General features: G+C 35.2%; 1 protein-coding gene across 9 annotated transcripts in view; it reads right to left on the reverse strand.

The window, feature by feature from the left end:
• Positions 1-22,119, reverse strand: part of LOC109051539 (unconventional myosin-VI-like) — a 55,570-nt gene that overhangs the window by 17,755 nt on the left and 15,696 nt on the right. For 5 of the 9 annotated variants that reach the window (XM_042777357.1, XM_042777355.1, XM_042777354.1 and 2 more), the window contains exons 2-11: positions 10,831-10,954; positions 5,638-5,707; positions 5,464-5,537; positions 3,929-4,058; positions 3,645-3,750; positions 3,491-3,546; positions 3,303-3,400; positions 3,040-3,204; positions 2,740-2,820; positions 1,739-1,747 (exon numbers count right to left, since the gene is read on the reverse strand). In XM_042777357.1, coding sequence (XP_042633291.1) covers positions 1,739-1,747; positions 2,740-2,820; positions 3,040-3,204; positions 3,303-3,400; positions 3,491-3,546; positions 3,645-3,750; positions 3,929-4,058; positions 5,464-5,537; positions 5,638-5,707; positions 10,831-10,947 — 906 coding nt within the window. In that variant the 5' untranslated portion in view covers positions 10,948-10,954. The remainder of the gene's footprint in view (positions 1-1,738; positions 1,748-2,739; positions 2,821-3,039; positions 3,205-3,302; positions 3,401-3,490; positions 3,547-3,644; positions 3,751-3,928; positions 4,059-5,463; positions 5,538-5,637; positions 5,708-10,830; positions 10,955-22,119) is intronic. The other 4 variants (XM_042777358.1, XM_042777356.1, XM_042777359.1 and 1 more) reach the window with 1 other exon arrangement.

Raw genomic sequence — 22,119 nt, forward strand, 5'->3', positions numbered from 1 at the left:
CTACAAACATACACCTTTGTTCACTTCTGTGTGTTGCTCGGCAACCACTTTGTTGCAAACACAACTGTTTCGGAGGAACTACATTTTTTGGTGGAAGAATACTGTTTTTATTTATATCATTGCACTTTATTTGCTCTGTTTTATTCTGTGAAACCTTACTACGTATATGGAATAACTGTTTTATAAAAGCAATAAGCCTGTGAAGCCGTGGTTTACAGTGAATTTATAACAGCTAAGGGGGTTTTAGTCACTCCGCGAACAACGCCCCTTAGCTGTTATAAAATTCACCGTAAACCACGGCTACTTTGGGCTTACTGCTTTATTTTATAATGATTTTTTTAAAGACTCTACACCAATCTTACATACAAACCCCATCATTAGCATATATAATCATGCTTATATTTTTATTAACTTTACTGAAAGATATAAAAAGATATCAAATTTCAGGTCATAGAAGTTCATCTGAGAATAAAGGAAACTGGCAGGTGCATGTGGGTTTTCTACAGTCTTTGATGTCTGATACTCCACCCTCTTATATTGTAAAGTGCAAAAAGGCACTTGTTGTCCTCAACATTTTCCCATGTGAATTTTATGTAGCCAGTCACAGACTGAAGTGTAGATGCTGTTCTTGACCCTGGTGTCGTCCACATATCTGAACACCAAGAAGCCACCAAACCAGATATCATTTGTGCAGCATGTGGGAATGATTCCTCACGGCTCATTTCTCATCGTTAACTGTAGTCTGGTTGTGGCTTTTGTCTTGCATGGTGTGAGTTGTGAGCTCAGGTCTGATACATTCAGTGACAGCCACGGATTATTGCTACTATCTTGACTTTCACAAAATTCCCAACCCCTCATGACAATCAGGAGTCTGATGTAACTGTGTGGATATTTTTAAATAACAGATTTTGCATCACCCAGATGCCTGATGAACCTGAGCCAAGTTGCTGGCATTTTGGATTTGTGTCTTCCGTTCAAAAACATTTGAAAGCAGCCTGATGGACGTATTTTGGAAGACAAATGAGCTGCTGAGGAGAAATGTGTCTTCTGAAAGGAGCAGATAATGCTAATGGACATAGTATAGCAAGAGTGTCACAGTACACCATTAATATCTTTAACCTCAATGTGGTGGATTTTAAAAGTGCACTAGACTTGCACCCTGCTGTTTTACTACTACTACTATTTTGTGGCAAACCATAAAAAGGAATAATAAGAGAAGAATATCCCATTACCTTAGGAAAAACCAAGACAAGCTAAAACAGCGGCAGTTTCGCTCCCAAGAATCGAAAGTTCCCATTTTTTTAATACAAGATCTGGGTCAAACATATTCTTAAAGCTTTTAAGTGCTACATGGAAATGGCAAGAAAATGTAACAAAATTGGATATAGTTTTTCACAGAAAGAATTCATATGTAACCAGCGTAACCCAGATTTTTGCTCTTTTATATTTTTTTTTAATTAAAATTATTCCTTTGGGTTTGTTAACTATGGGCCAAACAAACAACAAAAAACAATAAGAGATAAATTAAATTAAATTAAACCACTTTCCATGTAATACACAAGTCAATAAAATAAATAAATAAATAAATAAATAAATAAATAAATAAATAAATAAATAAATAAATAAATTAAAATAGGTAATTTAATTGTTAAGTTAGGAAATATTTTTGTCCAGTTAGTGTATTTTTGTAACAAGGTAGTGTATTTATATAAGAAAATATGGATGATAGCATATTCACCTTCTCATCCTTTGATGAATCAGACACACACAAACAGACACACAACCACAGACAATGATGTTACAAATGATTAGTGCAGTGATTAGATTAGTATGAACATAATCATGCAGCAGTTATACACAATTTGATATATAAGGTCATTAACAAAAGGCCTTGTATCTGGGAATTAATATCAAGCCAGAGATCAGCAACCAAACACAAGTGTGGACGAATCAGCGCTGAGGCTTATCATGCTGAACCAATAAATCCAGAATCACGTCCCCCTGTGACCCTCCACTGACCCTTCATCAAAGACTCTTCTTCTACATCACACCAATGACCCACTGCCCCTTAATCTGAAACTTTGATAAAGTGTCGATGAATGTTGAAAAAAAAATATTTAAAATGTAAATGTATATGTGTGTGTATAATAATTAATTTAAGTAAATTCATTAATTAGATCTGCCATGTTTGTGTCAAAAAGTGCAAAATTCTTTAGGAAAAAAAAAAAAAACTTTTCCATTGAAGTTTAACTGAAGGCAAGACACCTCAGGTGAACAGTGTAAAAAATATAAAAGAACCGATATATAACCATACTTCCCCAGCTGACTGATTACATTAAGAATTGCAAACATTTTTTTATTACCAGTTTTCTGAAATATTGTATAAATGCAAATGAGGCATTATGTAATTAAATATGTGCAAATTGTTTCATTTTGTCGACATATTAGAGATTTTTACAGGGGATTTTTTTTCTCTTTTTTATAAATGCAAATGATTCATTTTGTAATTAAATACCATCAACATCCAGAAAAATAAATAAAAAAAAAAAAAAAAAGAAAAATGTTGTGATATATGAACAAATCCCTCTGTAAAAATTGCAAAATTGACCAGTGCATGATAAAATACAGTTTTTGCCTGTAGTGTCTTGAATGATTCATTTTAGTTTTTTGTTAGAGTGTGTAAAAGGGAGGGTAAGAACCTGTGGAGATGTTTTAAGCTGTTAAAAATAAATGTATTACCTCTGGACTCTTGCGGTTTTGAGGTATCAGCTTGTCTGAATCCTTGCTAGAAAAGTACCTTTTGCATCCTCGACTGAGATACTGGATTGAACAGAAAGCGTATACAAGAGATGATTAGAAACATGTTCTTTGAAAGAACACCTGGCATGAAGTCCGGTCATAATTACAGGTTTTTCATCACTTTGCATGATCAACCTGAATTGTAACAGGTCAAAATAACTTTATAGACAGTGTGAAATCCCTCACTGACTATTCTTCAGAAGTCAGAGTGTGTTTGTCAGACTGAAGTGATTCACAAACCCTGAAGCAGTCTGGAGAGCTGAGGTGGAACTTCTCCTTGATGTCTTCAGGAGCTCCAGCGCACAGCCTGTAGAAGATGTGATAGTTCCTCTCCTCCTGACCCTGCGTGCAGATTCGGGACTTCTCCAGCAGGTAATGGGACACAAAACCACCTACCACTGCATTCTGGAAAAAACAAATCAGAATTGCATTCAAATACATGTGTGTTAATGTGCAAAACTGTACATGCTTTAAAAAGCACTGCAGTGTTCTGTTTGTCACACCTTTTCATTAAAGTGAATCTCCACGAATTTCCCAAAGCGACTGCTGTTGTTGTTTCGGACGGTTTTGGCATTGCCAAACGCCTCGAGCAGTGGGTTTGCTGGAATCCAGTGTCAAAAAAATACTTGCATTGGTTATGGCATAGTGGGGCGCAATTTTATATTAGTACAGCAAAAGCCTTCAAACGTACCTTCAACTATTCTTTCATCAATGTCTTGACCTGTACCATAAGATGTAGTTAAGTACCTGAGAGAGGAAAGAGTAACCCAATAAAACCTATCACGTATCAAATATATGTTTATGAATGATGCTGTATATGTTATAGAAATGAGACCTCTCTATACCTGAGAACAAACTTGGTGTTTTCGGTTTTTCCAGCTCCTGACTCTCCTGACACAATGATGGACTGACTCATCTTCAGCACCTTCATGTCACGATAAGCTTTATCCGCTAAATCCAACAAATAAAGACTATGAGCATATACACAGAATATTAACATTTACACAAGCTAATTTTTGTACATCGCTGAGAAGCCTTCATTTCACTCCCTCTGCATCATATTTATCATATTGGTAGGCCCACCCACACAGATAATACGGCCCATGCCGGCTCTCGCAGCCTTGCTTACCAATTGCATAGACGTGAGGAGGCAGCGTGCCCAGCGACCGGCCCTGGTACTGTTTAATGCTCTCTGGAGAATACAGCTTGGAAATCTCAAAATATGGATTCACAGCGATCAGGATGTTGGCAACAAATGTCTGCAACACAAAGTAAGATGAGCAGCAGGAAAACAACCAATGAATGCATTTTCATTTTATTTGGCAGACAAACCATTTTCAGACATAAAAGAGTATCAAGGAATTGCTGCTACTTATTTTTCAAAGAAATAATTAAACAATGGCAAGTACTTAAACTTTTTTTTTTTTTTTTACTTCCATTTATTTAATGAGGTTTTGGTCTTCATTCTGATACCAGGACTGTTGCATCATCTTGTCATTTTAACTTTAAAAATCAAAATGAGTTTTAATTTAGAAATTAAAAACATTTCATCACAGAAGAGAAGGCAGTGAGAGTATGAATAGCAATTTTAATGTGCACTATTGTTCAAATGTTTGAGGTCAGTTTATGTTTTTGCAAGAAATCTCTTATGCTCACCAAATCTGCATTAATTTGATACAAAGTCTTGCAATAACATTTTACAATATTACTATTTTCACTGTTTTATATCTGAATATATTTTATTTCTGTGATGCGCAGCTGTATTTTCAGCATCCTTACTACAGACTTCAGTGTCACATGATCTTCAGAAATCATTCTAATGTGTTTATTAGCTGCTCAAGAAACATTTTGGATTATTATTTTTGTGCAGCTTAGTATTTTTTTTTTCAGGATTCTTTGATGCACATACTGTTAAAAAGAACATCATTTATTTAAATATTTTTTTTTGTAACAATGTAAAATATTTGTGACTTTTGATCAATTTGATGAATCCCTATATCATATAATCAAAAACAAAAAAAAAATACTGGTAAAAATTTACTGGTAGGTTTTTTTTGTTAGGTTTAGTTTGTTAACTTTAGTTGAAATAAAAATTCTAGCATTTATTAATCTTAGTGAATGTTGATTCCAGCATTTACTAATACACTATTAAAATCAAACTATGTATTTATATACAGTATGTTATTTAATAGACCTGAGCTAACATGGACGAAAAATGACAGTTGCATTTTTATTAACAAAGATTAATAAATACTGTAACAAATGTGTTGTTAGTTAATCCATTAAATATAGTTAACAAATAGAACCTTATTGTAAAGTGTTACCAAAACTCTATTGAACAGTAGTGTACTTTTTAATAAACATAATGAAAAATAAACACATTTTCAAAGTACACTCTATTGACAGTCTAGATGGAGTATGTGCACTACATAGTGAACTCTTCCAGTTGAATGATTAATTACTTGCACATGCACTGCTGTTTATGTACAAATCCATATAAACAGAAAAATCCGGCAGTGCACAGACATCAGTGGACTTCTCACACACGTCTCTGAGAACAAGTGAAATACTCTTTGGGTTTAAGACATGGGTTTGCCATGCAGAGTGCAGGGGACGTACAGAATAGTGCCTTCATTACAACAGAGCGACAGAGAATATACTCACATAAATCTTATCTTTACTGTAGCGCACACGGACATTATTTAGTAGCGTGGCTTCATTCAAGTACATCAATGAGCCTGTAACACACACACACACACACACACACACGAAATCATTAGTCATTTTATCAAACACATAACTGACATGTCATGAACACTCAAACACAATAACACTTACAGTTGTCCTCCACATGTTTGTTGACATCATCTTCAGCAGGGAAGACTTGATTGACAGAAGCTTGAAAGTTCTGAAACACAATGACATTAACGTTAACCGCACATAAGCCTAAAAACAGGACAACTGGTGTTAGTTACGTGGTTAAGCTTAAAGGGAGACTTCACCCACAAATTCAAATTCTGTCATCATTTACTCATCCACAGGTCTTTCCAAACTCTTGATCATCTTCAAAACATAATGAAGATATTTGTAATGAAACATGAGAGACTCATCGCTCCAAAAAAAAAAAAAAAAAAGTGCACTGCTTCAGTTTTAAGTATAACAGCAATATGAAATGACATGAATATACAGTGCTCCAAACTACTTGATTTTTTTTTCTTTTTTTTTTTTCACCATTTTGAATTAAAGATATAGGCTATCATCATTGTAGGCCCCACAAAAAAAACTGGTCCCCAGTGTTAAAGACATGACAGCCTTGATTGATCAATGTTTATATGCAAATAAATTAGCGGTTGCACGACTACTGATTTCTGCTAGTCGATTTCACTAACAAATGTGCGTGTGTCACGCAAACCAGCAAAAGATAAAGATGCAAACATGTAGGCCAGATAGAAAATGCATCTGCATCTAAGTTGATTATTAGTCTACTCTTGAGAGAGAACTGGTTTGGTTTTTGAGAGACTGAGACGCGCAACGCAGCTGTTTGATTGGTGAGCGTGCTGTGCTTATTCATTCCATATTCCATTCATTCACATCATATTGTAGCCTAAGGTTTAAATCATTACCTTTTAAACATATACAAATAATATAACATGTATGATGTATTATTATAGGTGATATTACTCTTGCCAAGCTCTGATTTCTGAGAGAAGCACGGAGAAGCAACAGCAATGCGATGTTTGATTTGCACTCTTTTCATTCATAAAGTTTACATTCATTCAATTCGCACTCTATTGCGAGACTTTAGAGTTCTGTGTATAATATTGTGCTGATCCCCTGGCTCAACTGTTATCTAGCAAACACCAGACTGTGCCAGCTTCAGCCGTATATTCAGGCAGAATTATTCCTCGTCCGTTATTTGTTTTTGAAGCCATTATCCGTGCCATTCCGAATAAGGTATTCGGCTTTGGGCACACCCCTAATTATTAAATTACATATTTGAATTTTACATGCAACATAGGCCTAGATAAAGTCATAGAAAGTAACAGCTACACGCAACATTGTAATCCTAAAATTCACGTGTACTTGCAAACTCTGTGCATGCATTATGGTTATGCATGCTCGAGTAGTCGATTGTTTCCAACAGCGCCAACTAGTGGTTGAAGTAGTCGATCACTCGACTACTCGACTAGTCTATGCAAGCCCTAAAATAAATGCCTGAATTAAATTAAAACGCTTGATTCATTTAGTTAAATTTATGCCCTCTTTACAAACTTTTGATGAATCAGTTGCATGGCCTGTCAATAGAGGGACAGAAATCTCTCAGGTTTTATTAAACATATCTTCAATTGTTTTTTAAAGATGAACAGAAACCTTACAGGTTTGGAACAAAATGAGGGTGAGAAACATTTTTGATTTTTGGGTGAACTCAACTGACCCCTTAATACGTGGGATTAGAGGTTGGATTGCTCAAAAGCAGTATTAATGCTTCCCACAGCAAACACATCAAATGCAACAGTGAAGGCTCCCGCTCTATGCATTCCATCTCCATGCTTCTGTTCTTATATCAGACAGTAGTGTGCTCCACACACACACACAGACACACACATACTTGTAGCGTGTGAACAGACGGCCCATTATGCTTTCACATCCCGGCGACATCACACTGCACACAAATCACATTAGCTAGATGTAATGCTGCACACAATACTCTTGTACTTGTCACACACACACACACACACACACACACACACACACACACACACACACACACACACACACACACACACACACACACACACACACACACACAGAGTTATTGCTTCTGTTATCTTTGTCAAGCTCCAGTGAGGGCCAGACTCCATATGGGCAACAGGATGTGTTTGCAGTGGCTCTGAAAACAGAAGCATTCATCCGAAGAGTTTAAATCATTCTGCGAAGAATCTGTGAAGTGCAAAAAATGTTTTTGACAGAAACAGAGCAGGACATGGAATGTGAGTACTTTCATTATTAGATCATATTAGCAGTTCTTCGTTCTTAAAGCAAAACATTAAAAGCTATTAAATCATCTGAACTTTAAAGTGGGAATGCAGTTTTTAATTAAGATCTCCATCGGTGTTCCCTGACAACCAGTAAGAGCGTGAGCACTTTTATTTCCAGTCTGAAGTATAGGTCATGTTCGTCTTGCCGTGTTTTCTGCAGAATTGTGGCTCTCGTTCACCCTTGCCCATTATTTTTAACAATGACCATCCTGAAATGAAGTTTTGTGTACTTAAGGTTCATGAAACATAAATCCACCAAACTTTTAATCATTACTAACTAAATGATTGTTTGTTCAATTGTTCATTTCAACACAATTTTTATTTCAGTCCTCACAGAGAACTTTTCACAACAAATAAAAATCATAACTGAAAAATAGGCATCACTTTTCCACTGAATTTGATAATACATGATAAACAAAACACAAGACATTTCCCAAAATGTACATACATGATTACAAACATACATAATTACAAAAGTACACATTTCAGATATTATTACAATAGTTTAAGTATTCCATACACAAATTATTCATATTGAGTAAACATTTTCTTAAATTTACAAAAGTGAATTACATCATTTTAATTCCTTATCACAATCATTCCATAAGTTTACCCCATTGACAGATATACATCTATTTCTTATATTAGTTCTTGCCCTTGTTTTTTTAAACATATACATTCCTCTTAGTTTATACTGGCTTTCTCTTATTTCGAACAACCTCTGGATACAATTTAGAAGTACGTTATTATATTCTTTATACATTATCTGTGCAGTATAGAAATCAACTAAATCAACAAATTTTAAAGCATGTAATTTAATAAAAAATTTGTTTGGTGGTTCGTAATAGTCAACCTGTTTTACAATCCTTATTGCTCTCGTGTAACATATATATTGCATTTATATGCATGACTCCACACCTCCCAACAATAAGTAATGTATAACTTTGAGCACACAATACAATATATATTATGATTTTTTGTTTAAAATACGTTTTGTTTTATGTAATATTGCAATGGATTTAGACATTTTTATTTTTACATGATTTATATGTGGTTTCCAGCATAATTTATGATCTATTATAACACCCAGAAATCTATTTTCATACACTCTTACTATTTCCTCATTATTAATCCTAATGTTAGCTTTGTTATTACTTTGTCAATTACTAAATATTATGAACTTTGTTTTACTTAAATTCAATGAAAGTCTATTATCATTAAACCATTTTTAAAGACCATCGGTTCAATTTCCACTGTATTCAGAAGCTGTTCCAAATTATTCCCTGTGCGATATAAATTTGTGCCATCAGAAAACAAAACTATTTTTAATATTTTAGACATTTTACAAATATAATTTATATACAGTACAAATAATTTAGGGCCTAGCATCGGGCCTTGTGGAACACCTAAAGTGATTTTCATTAGATCTGATTTAACTAAATGTATTTGATATCTGTCATCAAGGTAACTTTTTAACCAAGAGAAGGCTTTTCCTGTTATACCATGTTTCTCCAGTTTAATCATCAATCAGCCAAAATCAATTGTGTCAAAAGCTTTATTAAAAGGCACAATATGTAACTTTTTGCTGCTAGAGGTCGCATTTTCAAAACAATAACAAAGGTGAAGCTTGTGTGTGATTGGTTATAATGTGCAACACTATAAAAATGCGTAAGAAGAATAATCACTTTTCATTTCATTTTCTTTTTATTTGTGATAGCCGTAATAGATTTAGTTTAACTATACAGCAGCATTTTTGTCCACATGTGTTGCCTTAGTTTCTAAAAGCGGAAACTGATAGCACGGATATAACTTCTTTGATAGGCGACAATGAAAAGGGATGAGCCATTATTTAAAACCGGAATTTCTCTGGATTTACAAATCCTTGAGAACTGTTGGGATAACTTCAGTTACAGTGAAATACTGTATATAACACTGTGCAAGGGGTTTTAGGATAATTTATTACGAAAATCGTACACATTGTGCCTTTAAATCTAGGAACATCCACACAGTATATTCTTTATTATTCACTGAAGGAGGTGAAACCAATTGTCATATCTTCATAACTCACTGTGCATTTTTTCCCACTGAAATATGACACAAAACCAGTGGAGAACAACTGCACTACATTAAAACTAAGAAATACACATTTTTATATGACTGCCATTCACTGTTTCATGAATATCTCTAAATAAACCCTATTCTACAGTTTTAAACCCTCTGATGTCAGAATAATGATTTTACAGTTTGTAAGGCCATCGAAAGAACAAATATGCAGGTCTAAAGGATCAGCTAACACATTTTAAGAGCATGGTCCTTTTGTAGATAGTACTTAACATGAGTTTTTGCATTAATGCAGTAATAACGGTACAACAGAATTACTAATGTACTGTAAAAGGGATTGTTCACCAAAAAAAAAAATCCGGTTTACTCATGTTGTTCAAAAACTCTGACTTTCTTTCTTCTGTGGAACATAACGGAAGATATTTCAAGAAATGTCTCAGTGTTTGTTTGTTTGTTTTGTACATTCGATGGAAGTTACAAACAGTTACCAGCATTCAAAAATACTGAAATTATCTTCTGTTGTGATCAGCAGAAGAAAAATCATAGAGTTTTGGGATGAAACGAGGGTGAGTAAACTATTATTTATTTTTTTTACCCCATATTTGGGTGAACTATTCCACCAGATGTGTTATTACACTGGCTATAAACTTGATGACAGTTTAACCAACTTTAACTTGCTCAGCAAGATTCTCTTCAAAATGTTGATCTGCCATAACAGTACCTGCCCTATAAAAGAAAACTGAGCATTGAAGGCCATTCATGTAGAGCCCTTGTCCATTGCATTGTGAATGGTATTCTGACACATATTAAATGCAAAAATCTATAAAAACAGCTTGTGTAACTTGAAGCATGTGTGTGTTCATGTACTTGCGTGCACTATGTTTCAGCCTTAAATGTGATGTTGTGTATTTTTGCAGAAGCTCCTCCTCACCTTCCCTCTCTGGTTGAGAGGCTCGATGGTCAGACTGTCGGCACTGATGTCAATGATTCTGCCCAACTGGAACCCATCCGTAGGGTGAGGCGCCCACACCGGCTTTCCATCATCCATTTCACCGCTGAGGAACAAACATAGGAGAATGAATGAAATGCAGAGGATGACTGAGCTCTACAATACTGACAATCACTGAAAACGTTAGCTTGAAACATTGATGGGTGTGGAGATGCGTTCATATGTTTGATGTATTATTAATAATTTTTTTATTGCCCAAGTTAGGAATATCAATGTTTAATGAGAATATATCAGGAAAAATAGTATATATATACACTTACACACTTAAATGTAAATTTTTGTGGTGAAATTTTTATATATACACACAGTGATTTTCTTATGTATTCATATGTATTCATACCCCTTCATTTTTTTTTCACATTTTGTTTTGTTGCTGCCTTATGATAAACTGCTTTAAATTATTTATTTTTTCCACAACAATCTACACTCTATACACCATAATTGTAAAGCAAAAAAAAAAAAAAAAAAAAGAAAGAAAGAAAACTTTTTTAACATCTTTGCAAATTTATTACAAATAAAAAACAAAAATGATTCCATTGCATAAGTATTCATACCCTTATCTGGGACAGTTAAAATTTAGCTCAGAAGCATTCATTTTGCCTGTAGATGTTACTACACTTCAAGTGAAGTTAACTTGTGGCAAATTCAATTGAATGGGTATGATTTGGGACAGCACACACATCTTAAAGGGATAGTTCACCCAAAAATGAAAATTCTGTCATTAACTACTCACACTCATGTTGTTTCAAACCGAAATTATACGAAGCTACGAGAATACTTGTATGTGTGCAAAAAAATAAAAAATAATAATAAAAAAACAACTTTATTCATCAATTCGTCTCCTCAAAAAATACAAAAAGTATTCTCGTAGCTTTGTATAACTGCGGATGAGCCACTGATGTCACATGTATTATTTTACAGATCTTGGGAACATTGCAAAAAAAATTCTTCTTCATTGAAGGGTCACAGAAGCATGTAGTCTTCCTAGAGTTTTCCTAGAGCTGGTCTCCTGGCCAAACTGAGCAACTGATGGAGAAGGGCTTTGGTTAGTGTGGTGACCAAGAACCTGGTGGTCACTCTAGTTGAGCTCCATGATCATATGTAGAGATAGGAGAAATACAGAAGGACAAACGTCAATGCAACACTCCACCAATCTGGGCTTTATGGCGGTGTGGCCAAATTCAATCCTTTCCTCAGTTAAGACACATGAAAACACACTTGGAATTTGCAAAAAAGCACTTAAAGAACCCTCAGACTCTGAGAAATAAGATTCTCTGGTCCGATGTACCTCAATTCTAAGCATCATGTTTGAAGGAAACCAGCTCTGCTCATCACCTGCAGAGTAGCATCCTAGAAGTAAAGTGTGCTGGAGCCTCATGCTGTGGGGCTGTTTTTCAGCGGCAGGGACTGAGGAACTCGTCAGAATAGAAGGGTCGCTCAATGCAGCAAAATATAGAGATAGCCTGAAGAGAATGAATAGAGAATGAAAACCCATTTCAGAGCATTCAGAACCTCGCAGAAGGTTCACTTTCCAACTGGAAATGACCCTAAACACACAGCAAGAGTGGCTTATAGACAACTCTGTGAATGTCCGTGAGTAGCCCAGCCACCGCCTGAACTTGAACCCAATCAAATATTTCTGGAGAAACCTGAAAATGTGCGTCTGCCTTCATCCAACCTGACAGAGCATGAGAGGTGAAGAGAAGAGGAGAAGGAAGGCAGATAATTGCCAAAATCTGATGTGTAAAGCTTGTCGCATCGAACAAAAATGACTTAAGGCTGTTAAGGTGCTTCAGCTAAATATTTAGTTAAGGGTATGAATACTTATGCAATGTACTTATTTCAGTGTTTTGTTTTTAATATATTTATGAAGTTGTGACAATTCTGTGTTTGCTTTGTCATTATGGTGTATGGAGTGTAGATTGATGTGGATAAAAAGTTATGTAAAGAAGTTTATCATAACGCAGCAACATAATACGATGTGAAAAAAATGAAGGGGTATGAATACTTTCGCAAGGGACTGTATATATATATATATATATATATATAAGTAGATATATATATATATATGTATATATATATATATATATATATATATATATATAATTTTATTTAATTTTTTTTTGCAAATATAACAATTGCATTCTAAAATTTTGAGGTGTTTGTAGTCATACAATTGACTGTGCCTTATCCAAAAAAGAAAGAAATAAAAATAAAAATAAACCATTGAAATACAATAAAATAAAATAAAATAAAATAAAAAATAATCAAAGCTTTCAGTAACAATTTTCTTTAAATTACATATCACTCTTTTCTGGTATCTGATGGTACTGTTTTCAATATAACATTTAAATATTATGCAATACATAAATGTTAGTTCATTTCTCTAAAGGTTGGAAAAATTGCTATGTGGCCTTTCAAAGAAAATGGTCATGTTTGTGTCTGCTGATGACTTTAATATCACAGTAACACAACAAAACTGAATGTGTGGTAACAACGGCAAAATGTAGCACCACTGAATTCAAATCTCAAAGGGGTGTTTCTCAGCTGATTTATTTCATTTCCTGTAGAATGAAAATTATCATAAGCATGGCCACAAACTTCCCAACAATCACATTTAGTCCACTGTGTATTGTGTAATTGTAATTAAATATTTGATGAAATTCAATAACTTGGCAGCTTGACATATTAAGGTAGGCTTCATTAGAAAGACTAACGACTACTGAGGGAAAGATAAATGGAGCAACACACAGAGAGGTGCTTTATCCAGAGCACATAACTCAGACTCCAGAATGAACACAAATCTGTCTGCAGGACAACAAGCCAAAGTACAGCCAAAACAACAATGGAGTGACTGTGGTGCAAGTCTCCAAGTCTCCACATCTGAATGCATCTGAACACATTTTAAAAACACCTTGTCACCCTATGTATTTTTGCATCAGTTCTGCATTGGACTGATGCAACCTTTTTGTTTGTTTTGTTTTGTTTTTTGGAGTCAAGTTAAAAGTTTTTTAAAACCCCCTGCAAGAGCATGCCCTCTATGATCAGCCCTGTGTTCCCACTGGCTTCATGGCTGCTTACTAGGGCCCTGGGAAACCGTTTTATTTTTTCCTAATTTCCATTTAATTTTTTTCCAAATTCCCTCTATTCCGCTTTATCCTTTTTTATTTTCCGGGTTTTTGGGTTTTTTTTTTCTTTTTGGTTTTTGTTTTTTTCTTTTTTATTTTTTATTTAATTTTTTTGTTATTAATCAAAATCATGTCTAATTTTTTTAAATATTGTGTCTTATATTTTCACAACAATTTATTAAAAGTTGAACAAAAATTACGTTTAGGGCCCTATGAAATTTTGTATTTTTTCTCACCATATTTTTTATTGTTACCAAATTCTGTGTTTTAGCATGTCTAATTATTTGAATGCATAAAATAAATTTATTTATTCATTTTTTTTTTCTTAAAGTAGTAGCCTTGTGATTTTTTTTTTCCTCAGATCTTCTGTGTGGTGTATTTAATTTTTTCTTAAAACAAATATCAAATGAAGGCATAAAACATTAATTTAATTTATCTTTTAATTATTGAAAATTAAACACTTTATTTTTGGGCAAACAAAGGGGATTTACTATTAAGATTAAAACATGGAAGAAATTTTCTGTGATTCTTCCTTAAAAAATAATGGGTAAAAATAGTAATAGGCTTCTATTTGAATTTTGACAGGTTACCTTCACAGTTCTGTGTGATATGACACTAGTTTTACTCAAATCATTCGGTCAGCTCATGAAGTGACTCTCAGAGCAGTTCTAGAGACGTTATCCATGTGTTTATGTCTTCATTTAGTGAGACGGCAGATGCTACACAGTGTGTGTGTAGTAAACGAAACCGCGTTTCTGCGCCACTCATTAACAGAGACACGCAGAACATGCAGGATTCATATTTAAATTGATTTTTGCGGCTTAATATTTACAGATACTAGTCCATATTACGATTTGATTTAAGTGTAATGACCTACTTTTGATTAATTAATTAAAAATTTGACCAATTCGGTGACATTCTGCGTTAAACTGTGAATTCCGTTTTTATGACTGGATTACGTGATTCCGTCCACATTGCGTAAATCATAAACTCTTTTTTTATTAATGGATTAAATGAGTTTACTCTTTTTGTAATAGATTGATTGTCATTTAGGAAGAGACAGTGAAATTTTAAATTCTACATTCTTAGCGCTGGTTATGTTATACCTACGCATGCTATTATGTTGTTTGCTTCGGTTTGCTGTTCTAACTGAATGAATGAGGCATTTATATAATGCATTACTATGTACATCTGTATACTCAAAGCAGTAACACTTTAGTTTAGGGACCAGTTCTCATTATTAACTTGTTGCTTATTAGCATGCATATTACTAGCATATTAGTACTTATAAAGCACATATTAATGCCTTATTCTGCATGACCATATTTTAGGTATTTTAATCCCCATACCTAAAATTAACAACTACCTCACTAACCATTAATAAGCAGCAAATTAGGTGATTATTGAGGCAAAAGTTGTAGTTAATAGTTAGTTAATAGTGAGAACTGGTCCCCAAACTAAACTGCAATTTCTTGGTTTGAAATTTGGCTACCAAATACGATTAATGTTTTATTCATGGTACAACGTAAGCCTTATGAAGCAATGGACTACTTGCACAACTACTTCCACGTCCTACTCAGTACAGCTCGGGAGTTTCTGGTCGGTGTTTAGCGCACATACAGACAGTTTCTCATGAGAACGCAGATTATTACTACATTTTATGGCTGGCACTTTTTTTTAAACAATTAATCATATTCTCTGCGTTAAAAGGAATTTTCTTCAACATGCTGAAATGTATATATTTCCCTTACAAATGTGCATTCTGAATAATTCTGAAGAATTCCAAATTCTGTGTAGATTCTTCGCTTTTAAAACTGGCTCAGAAAAACATATTATAAAAAAGAGAAACCAGATGAACCAACAGAATTTCACAAAGTGCCTGGACATCCTGCACCACCACCGAAGTGGGTCTTTGTTAGAGGAATAGACGGCGAGGACGGGATCGCAGTGAATGACGTGATTGACATTAGCTGGCTTTGGCTAGTCTCTAAGCTAACATAAAATGATGGTAATTTGAATGATAATTATGTTTTTTTTTCTGTTGTGTAATCGACTATTGTTTTCAGTGACGACTAGTAGGAGATGTACTTGTCTAGTAGTTGGATCTGTACCGTTTAGTCGCCAAAAAGACCTGGTCCTCAAGAATATAACGATTATCACCCAGTCGTTCTTTTGCTCACTTATGCTCTCCAAATCTTAATATCTCCAAATAATCTCCATAATCTCCAAATCTTATCATCACTTATGCTCTCCAAACCAAATAGTATGGCTGTTAATCCATATAGCATCAAATGGTTCCATGCATTTCTTACTGGTAGGACTCAACAAGTCAAAATCAGTCTGGCTCTTTCTGAGTGTAGGTCCATTAGTATTGGTGTCCCCCAGGGGTGTGTGTGTTCACCACTCTTATTTATACTGTACACCGATGAATATAGGAGTCACCATCTTGGGAATATTGTTGTAAAATTCTCAGACGATACTGCCATTCTTGGTCTTCTCAGGGTTCATACAGATAAAGCAAAATGAAATACCAGGACTTTCAAGGTCTTTTCAAGCACTACTTTTTTTGGTTTTCAATCAGCGATCTCACTTATCAAATAATACCATTATTATTGTTCAAATTCTAATGCATAAACTAATAAAACAAAATGCTACAAATAAAGTGCAGCACATGCAAAGCATGCAATGACTGTGGCAATTTTAACATTTGAAAGGATGCTATCGCAAAGTTCCTTATTCAAACTGATTTTTTTTTTTTTTTTTCAGGAACATATGATACAACCTGAAGAATGAAAGCTATATCATACAGCTGCAAAATTATGAGCTACATCACCCTCATCGACACTAGGGGTGTGACAATACACTTAGCTCATGAGATGAGACAAAATACAGATATTTGGTTCACTGGAACAGGACAATATTTTAATACTATTTTAAGAAATTTTCAGTGACAAAATATTTGTTTTTTTAATCACAAAATGCAAAACAATGCAGTTGTATTTTAAATGTTTTAACTAATCTAGGGCTGTAACTAATTATTTTGGTAATCAAGTAATCTAATGATTATTTTGAAAATCGAGTAATCTGATATTTTTTTAGTAAAAAAAAAAAAAAGTGAAAGTGAAAGTGACGTGACATACAGCCAAGTATGGTGCTCTGTTTTTAACCCATCCAAAGTGCACACACACAGCAGTGAACACACACACCCGGAGCAGTGGGCAGCCATTTATGCTGCGGCGCCCGGGGAGCAGTTGGGGGTTTGGTGCCTTGCTCAAGGGCACCTCAGTCGTTGTATTGAAGGTGGAGAGGGCGCTGTACATTTACTCCCCCCACCTACAATTCCTGCCGGCCCGAGACTCGAACTCACAACCCTTGGGTTGCAAGTCCAACACTCTGACAGTTAGGCCACGACTTCCCCACAAATATAGACCCAAGTGAAAAACAGGCGTTAATATGACTAAAATAATGATGGGTCAATAATAATTGGTTCAAATAAAGTATCAAAACCAAGTAATTATATTGTTAAAATACACAATGTAATATAAATACCTATACATAATATGAACATAATCAACTAAAGTGCATTATGTATTATAACAAATACCTCCAGAGGGCGCCAACAGCCTGTGATTTTTCACTATACAGCGTGATTTAAATCCTTGCTTAATATTGGCCAAACAATGTTTTATCAATTTAATTCTGGCCACATGCAAACTCAGAGCGAGGGCTTAATTTATTTATTTTTTTTTTTTAATTGCGATGGACAACAATTCGCATATTTAGAGATATGTTGATGTATTCTCCTGTGTCGGCATAGGTTTATAAATAATTTACATTACAAATCTAGTGAGATAATACACACAGTTTTCCCAGATGAATGTTAAGCAACCCAAACTCACAGTACTGTATAAGAAGAGTTTGTTGACCAAGCTGCTGAGATGGAGATGTGCTCCAAGCTTGTAAATGATAACAGTGCAACACAAAGTGCTTGTTTTCATGGGTTAAATTTCAATTTCAATCATGATTAACAATATGCCCATTATACAGGTTGCTTCATACTTAGGCTTGCTAATCGATAATAAACTTTCATGGGAGGTGCATATGTGTCGAAACAACAGCAACAACAACAACAACAAAAAATACTTTTTACAGAGGCTCAGACTTGTTGGAGTTGCTCAGAGGGTCATGTTGCTGTTTTGTAATGCCTGTATTGAATCCTTCTCTCTGTATGGTATAACGGCCTGGTTCGGTAATTTGACAGCTCCTCTTAGATCTCAGCTGAGCTGTCTGGTGCGTATAGCAATGAAAGTGGTTTGTCTGGGGGTTTACCCCAATCTTCAGTCTATATTTAATAATATAGCTTCACCTGTATTGCCCAAAACAATTTCCCTTAAAGGGGTCATACAACATTGCTAAAATGAACATCATTTTGTTTATGCAGTTTAAGTTTCAAAAAACACATTATTTTCCACATACTGTACATTATTGTTGCTCCTCTATGCCCCGCCTTTCTGTCAATTTTTTACAAAGCTCAATTTTTTACAAAGCTCATCATTCTGAAAAGCGAGGGATGCTCTGATGTCCAGTGCTATCCAGTGCATTGTGACTGGCTGAATGCCTCAAGCGTGTGACGGCAATGTTACGCCCCTTACCATATTGTGATGCCGTCTCCCGGTGTGACGAGACAAAAACCATAAAACTCAATACAAACGAGGCAATTGTTGCATCCAGTGGGGACATAATTACTGATTATAATGACTTATACTGTCTTTATACGCATTGCGTATCAAGCCGCATAACATAAAACCATGTTTGCATTTGTGATTGAAGAAACGACAAACAACAAGCGCTACTCTACACTGCTCAAAACTCGCTTTTAAATATTCATTGGCAAATTCTTAAAATATGAAAACGTACTTACAGGCTGTGAGTCAGAAGCGTCAGACTGTCCTTGCAAAGTTGGAACTGCCCCACTTTACAGTAACAGCCTTTGTGCCACGGTCGCATTGTAGGCTACCGGTTCAGGAAACCATCCTCATCCTCCATAAAATGAGCTGCACACTAGTGTTGTCAAAAGACCCGGTACTTCGGTATAGGGCTGAACGATATATCGTTATCGTATCTATATCTAGATATGAACTTTCAAGATATTACTATCGAAAAAAGCAACGATATAGACGATATAGATTTTCCCCTCTCCGCGCTCGCCCTGCATTCAACTCTGGCAGTCACAACAAACATCAGTTTTACGAGTGCCCTTTAATGCACCGCTAAAGCCAGCGCGCGCACACTACCAGGGACGTGGGAACTATATTGTGAGAGGGGGGGTGGCGTTTCCATGGTGACGCGTCATTGCTTGTCACGTGACACACCGCAGCAGCAACAGCGCTGAATGAATGATGATTTGCTTTTATGTCATTTTTCCTTTTTTATTTAGAATATTCACAAATGTGTTAGCTATGGCATGAAATATCTGATATTCTGATTGTCAAATACATGCAAGTGGAAGTATATTGTTGTTTAAACACCTTTATAACGATCGCGTTAGTTGAGCTGTATGCGCGATGGGCGCCGCCATGTTAGTTTGTGCCGGAGACGCAGTTCAGAGAATCGGATCTGTTGGATTTACAACCTCTATGTTTACAACACGTGAATTCATCCACTTCTCCCGAAATACTTAAAAGTAAGTGGCTGGTGAACTGGGACTAGAATAGAGTAAACATTGAAGTTAAGTTACTTACACAATGTGTATCTGATATGAATAAAACGTGTCGAATTATAATGGAAAGGATTATTATTACCTCTTCCATAGACATCAGTGTGTATTTTACAAACTCTAAATGTATTGTTTTTTTTTTTAGTACTTATGTGAATTTATATGTTTGAAACCTAAAATAAACAGTATGTGGTTGAAAACACTGAAAAGTTGTGATATATGACAGTTTCTGAGCGCGCCTGTCTCTGGCTAAATTCAACATTTGAATTTAGCAGTTGATCATGTGATGCACTTGATCGTACGCTCCAGGGACCAGCCTAGACTGATTACACCTGTGTGATCGTACGTGCGAAAGGCTTAAAAACAATACATTTTTCTGACACAAAATTTGGAAATGTAGGCTTAAATCAAACACATTTTAATTCAGATTCTCATCTGTATTTTTATATATATATATATATAATATATATAAAACAACGGAAAACAAAAAACAATGAACAAACCCCCCCCCCCCCAGCTGCCTGACCCCGAGAGGGGTGGGGAAAGGGGGAGTGGGGAGGGGGGCGGCCGTATTGTATCGATATTGAGATATCTGGCATTAAAATCGAGATATGAAATTTTGTCCATATCGTTCAGCCCTACTTCGGTACCAAGTCAGTACTAAAAAAATTTAAATGTCACGGTACCAGGTTTCTTTAAGTACCGGTGGTACCGAGTACCCGGTCAACCCGGTTCTTGATGCATACAGCGCTATGATTTCCGTGAAGCAGAAAACGTGGACGGAATCTCAAAATCCAGTCATGAAAATGAAACTTACATTTTAATATTGACAGTCACGGAATTTGTCAAAGTGAGCATAAATTAATCAAATCAAATCTCCATATGGACCAGTATCTGTAAATGTTAAGCCGCAAAAGTTGGTTGAAATATGAATCCTGCATGTTCTGCGCGTGTCTGTGTGAATGAATGAATGGCAGAGACGTGCAGGTTTGTTTACTACATAGACTGAAGTGCGTGACGCTTGCAGTAATTTTAGCATCTGCCATCTCAATGAGGTCATAAATACATAAACAACATCACCAGAACTGTTCTGAGTCACTTCACAAGCATTTTACCGTTTCATTTGAGTAAAACCAGTGTCAATTTAAAGGTATTCACGGCAACCCAGGGTTTCCCACACATTGATTTATTTGTGGCGCTGACCGCCACAAATAGATTTTTCAAAAGGCTTTGACTTCATTGAATAAACATGAGCACTGCACGTTTCAAAATCAAAAACCGATGTGGGTGTTTTTATATTACTGTATTTCAGAAGGAAACCGACTGTATTTAGAAAATGTTCGATTTCATTTCATTTTGCATGTAATGCTTGATACTGGAGCCGTTACTGGAGAATCCTGTATCTCTCCCGCTCTTAAAGCACCACCTGCTGGCAGAAAATTAATTTGCATATATATGTATATATGGGGGCGGGGGAGTGCCCACAAATAGAGTGTAAGGCTGTGGGAAACACTGCAACCTGTCAAAATAAAAGTTCATTTTTATATAAAGGCATTGTGCTAGAAATATTACTATTATTTAGTAGAATGTATGTGATACTGCTACTACTGTTGAAAAATTTTTATAAAACTTTATTTTTTAAATAAATAAATCACACAATATTTCTTCCATGTTTTAATTTTAATAGCAAATCCCCTTTATTTAACAAAAAATAGAATGTTTTTAAATTTCATTAATTAAAAGACAAATTAAATTTGGGTGAAACTTTTTCATAATTATATTACTTGTAGAAAAACTTTAAACACAATTGTAAATAAGTATAAAGAATGGCATTGGTTTTATTTTTAGTGATAAAGTGTATTTTTTTTTTAATTATCATATTTTTGTGTTTTGTTTTGGTACCGAAATTGGTACCGAGAACCGTGGATTTTCACTGGTATCGGTATCGAATACTGAAATTTTGGTACCGTGACAACACTACTGCACACTAGGGCTGGGCGATAAATCGATTTTATCGATTAACTGGAATGTGTAGTTTACATCGGTTTGTTTGAATGAAAATCGGTTTTCTTTTTAACATCCACCGACGCTCCACTCAGGGCTCCCGTTGTTCCGATTGGGCTCAACCCTCCTCCGTGCGTTTGCCATAAAGACATGCTGCCGAGCAAAGTATGTTCCTCCGGAGCGCGGAGTAGAGCGGTGTGTGATTTTGACTGGAGCGAGGCACGGGTTTTTTTAAAAGTCAGAGCGTCGTGGTTTTCACTCGCTCCAAGAGCACTCCTCCACTGCTCCATCACGAGTACAATTCATGCCAACGGCCCGTAATATAACTGCATATTTAGCAATAATTCACATGTTAAACATATT

Source organism: Cyprinus carpio, chromosome A20 (genome assembly GCF_018340385.1).
Source record: "Cyprinus carpio isolate SPL01 chromosome A20, ASM1834038v1, whole genome shotgun sequence".
Classification (NCBI taxonomy): domain Eukaryota; kingdom Metazoa; phylum Chordata; class Actinopteri; order Cypriniformes; family Cyprinidae; genus Cyprinus; species Cyprinus carpio.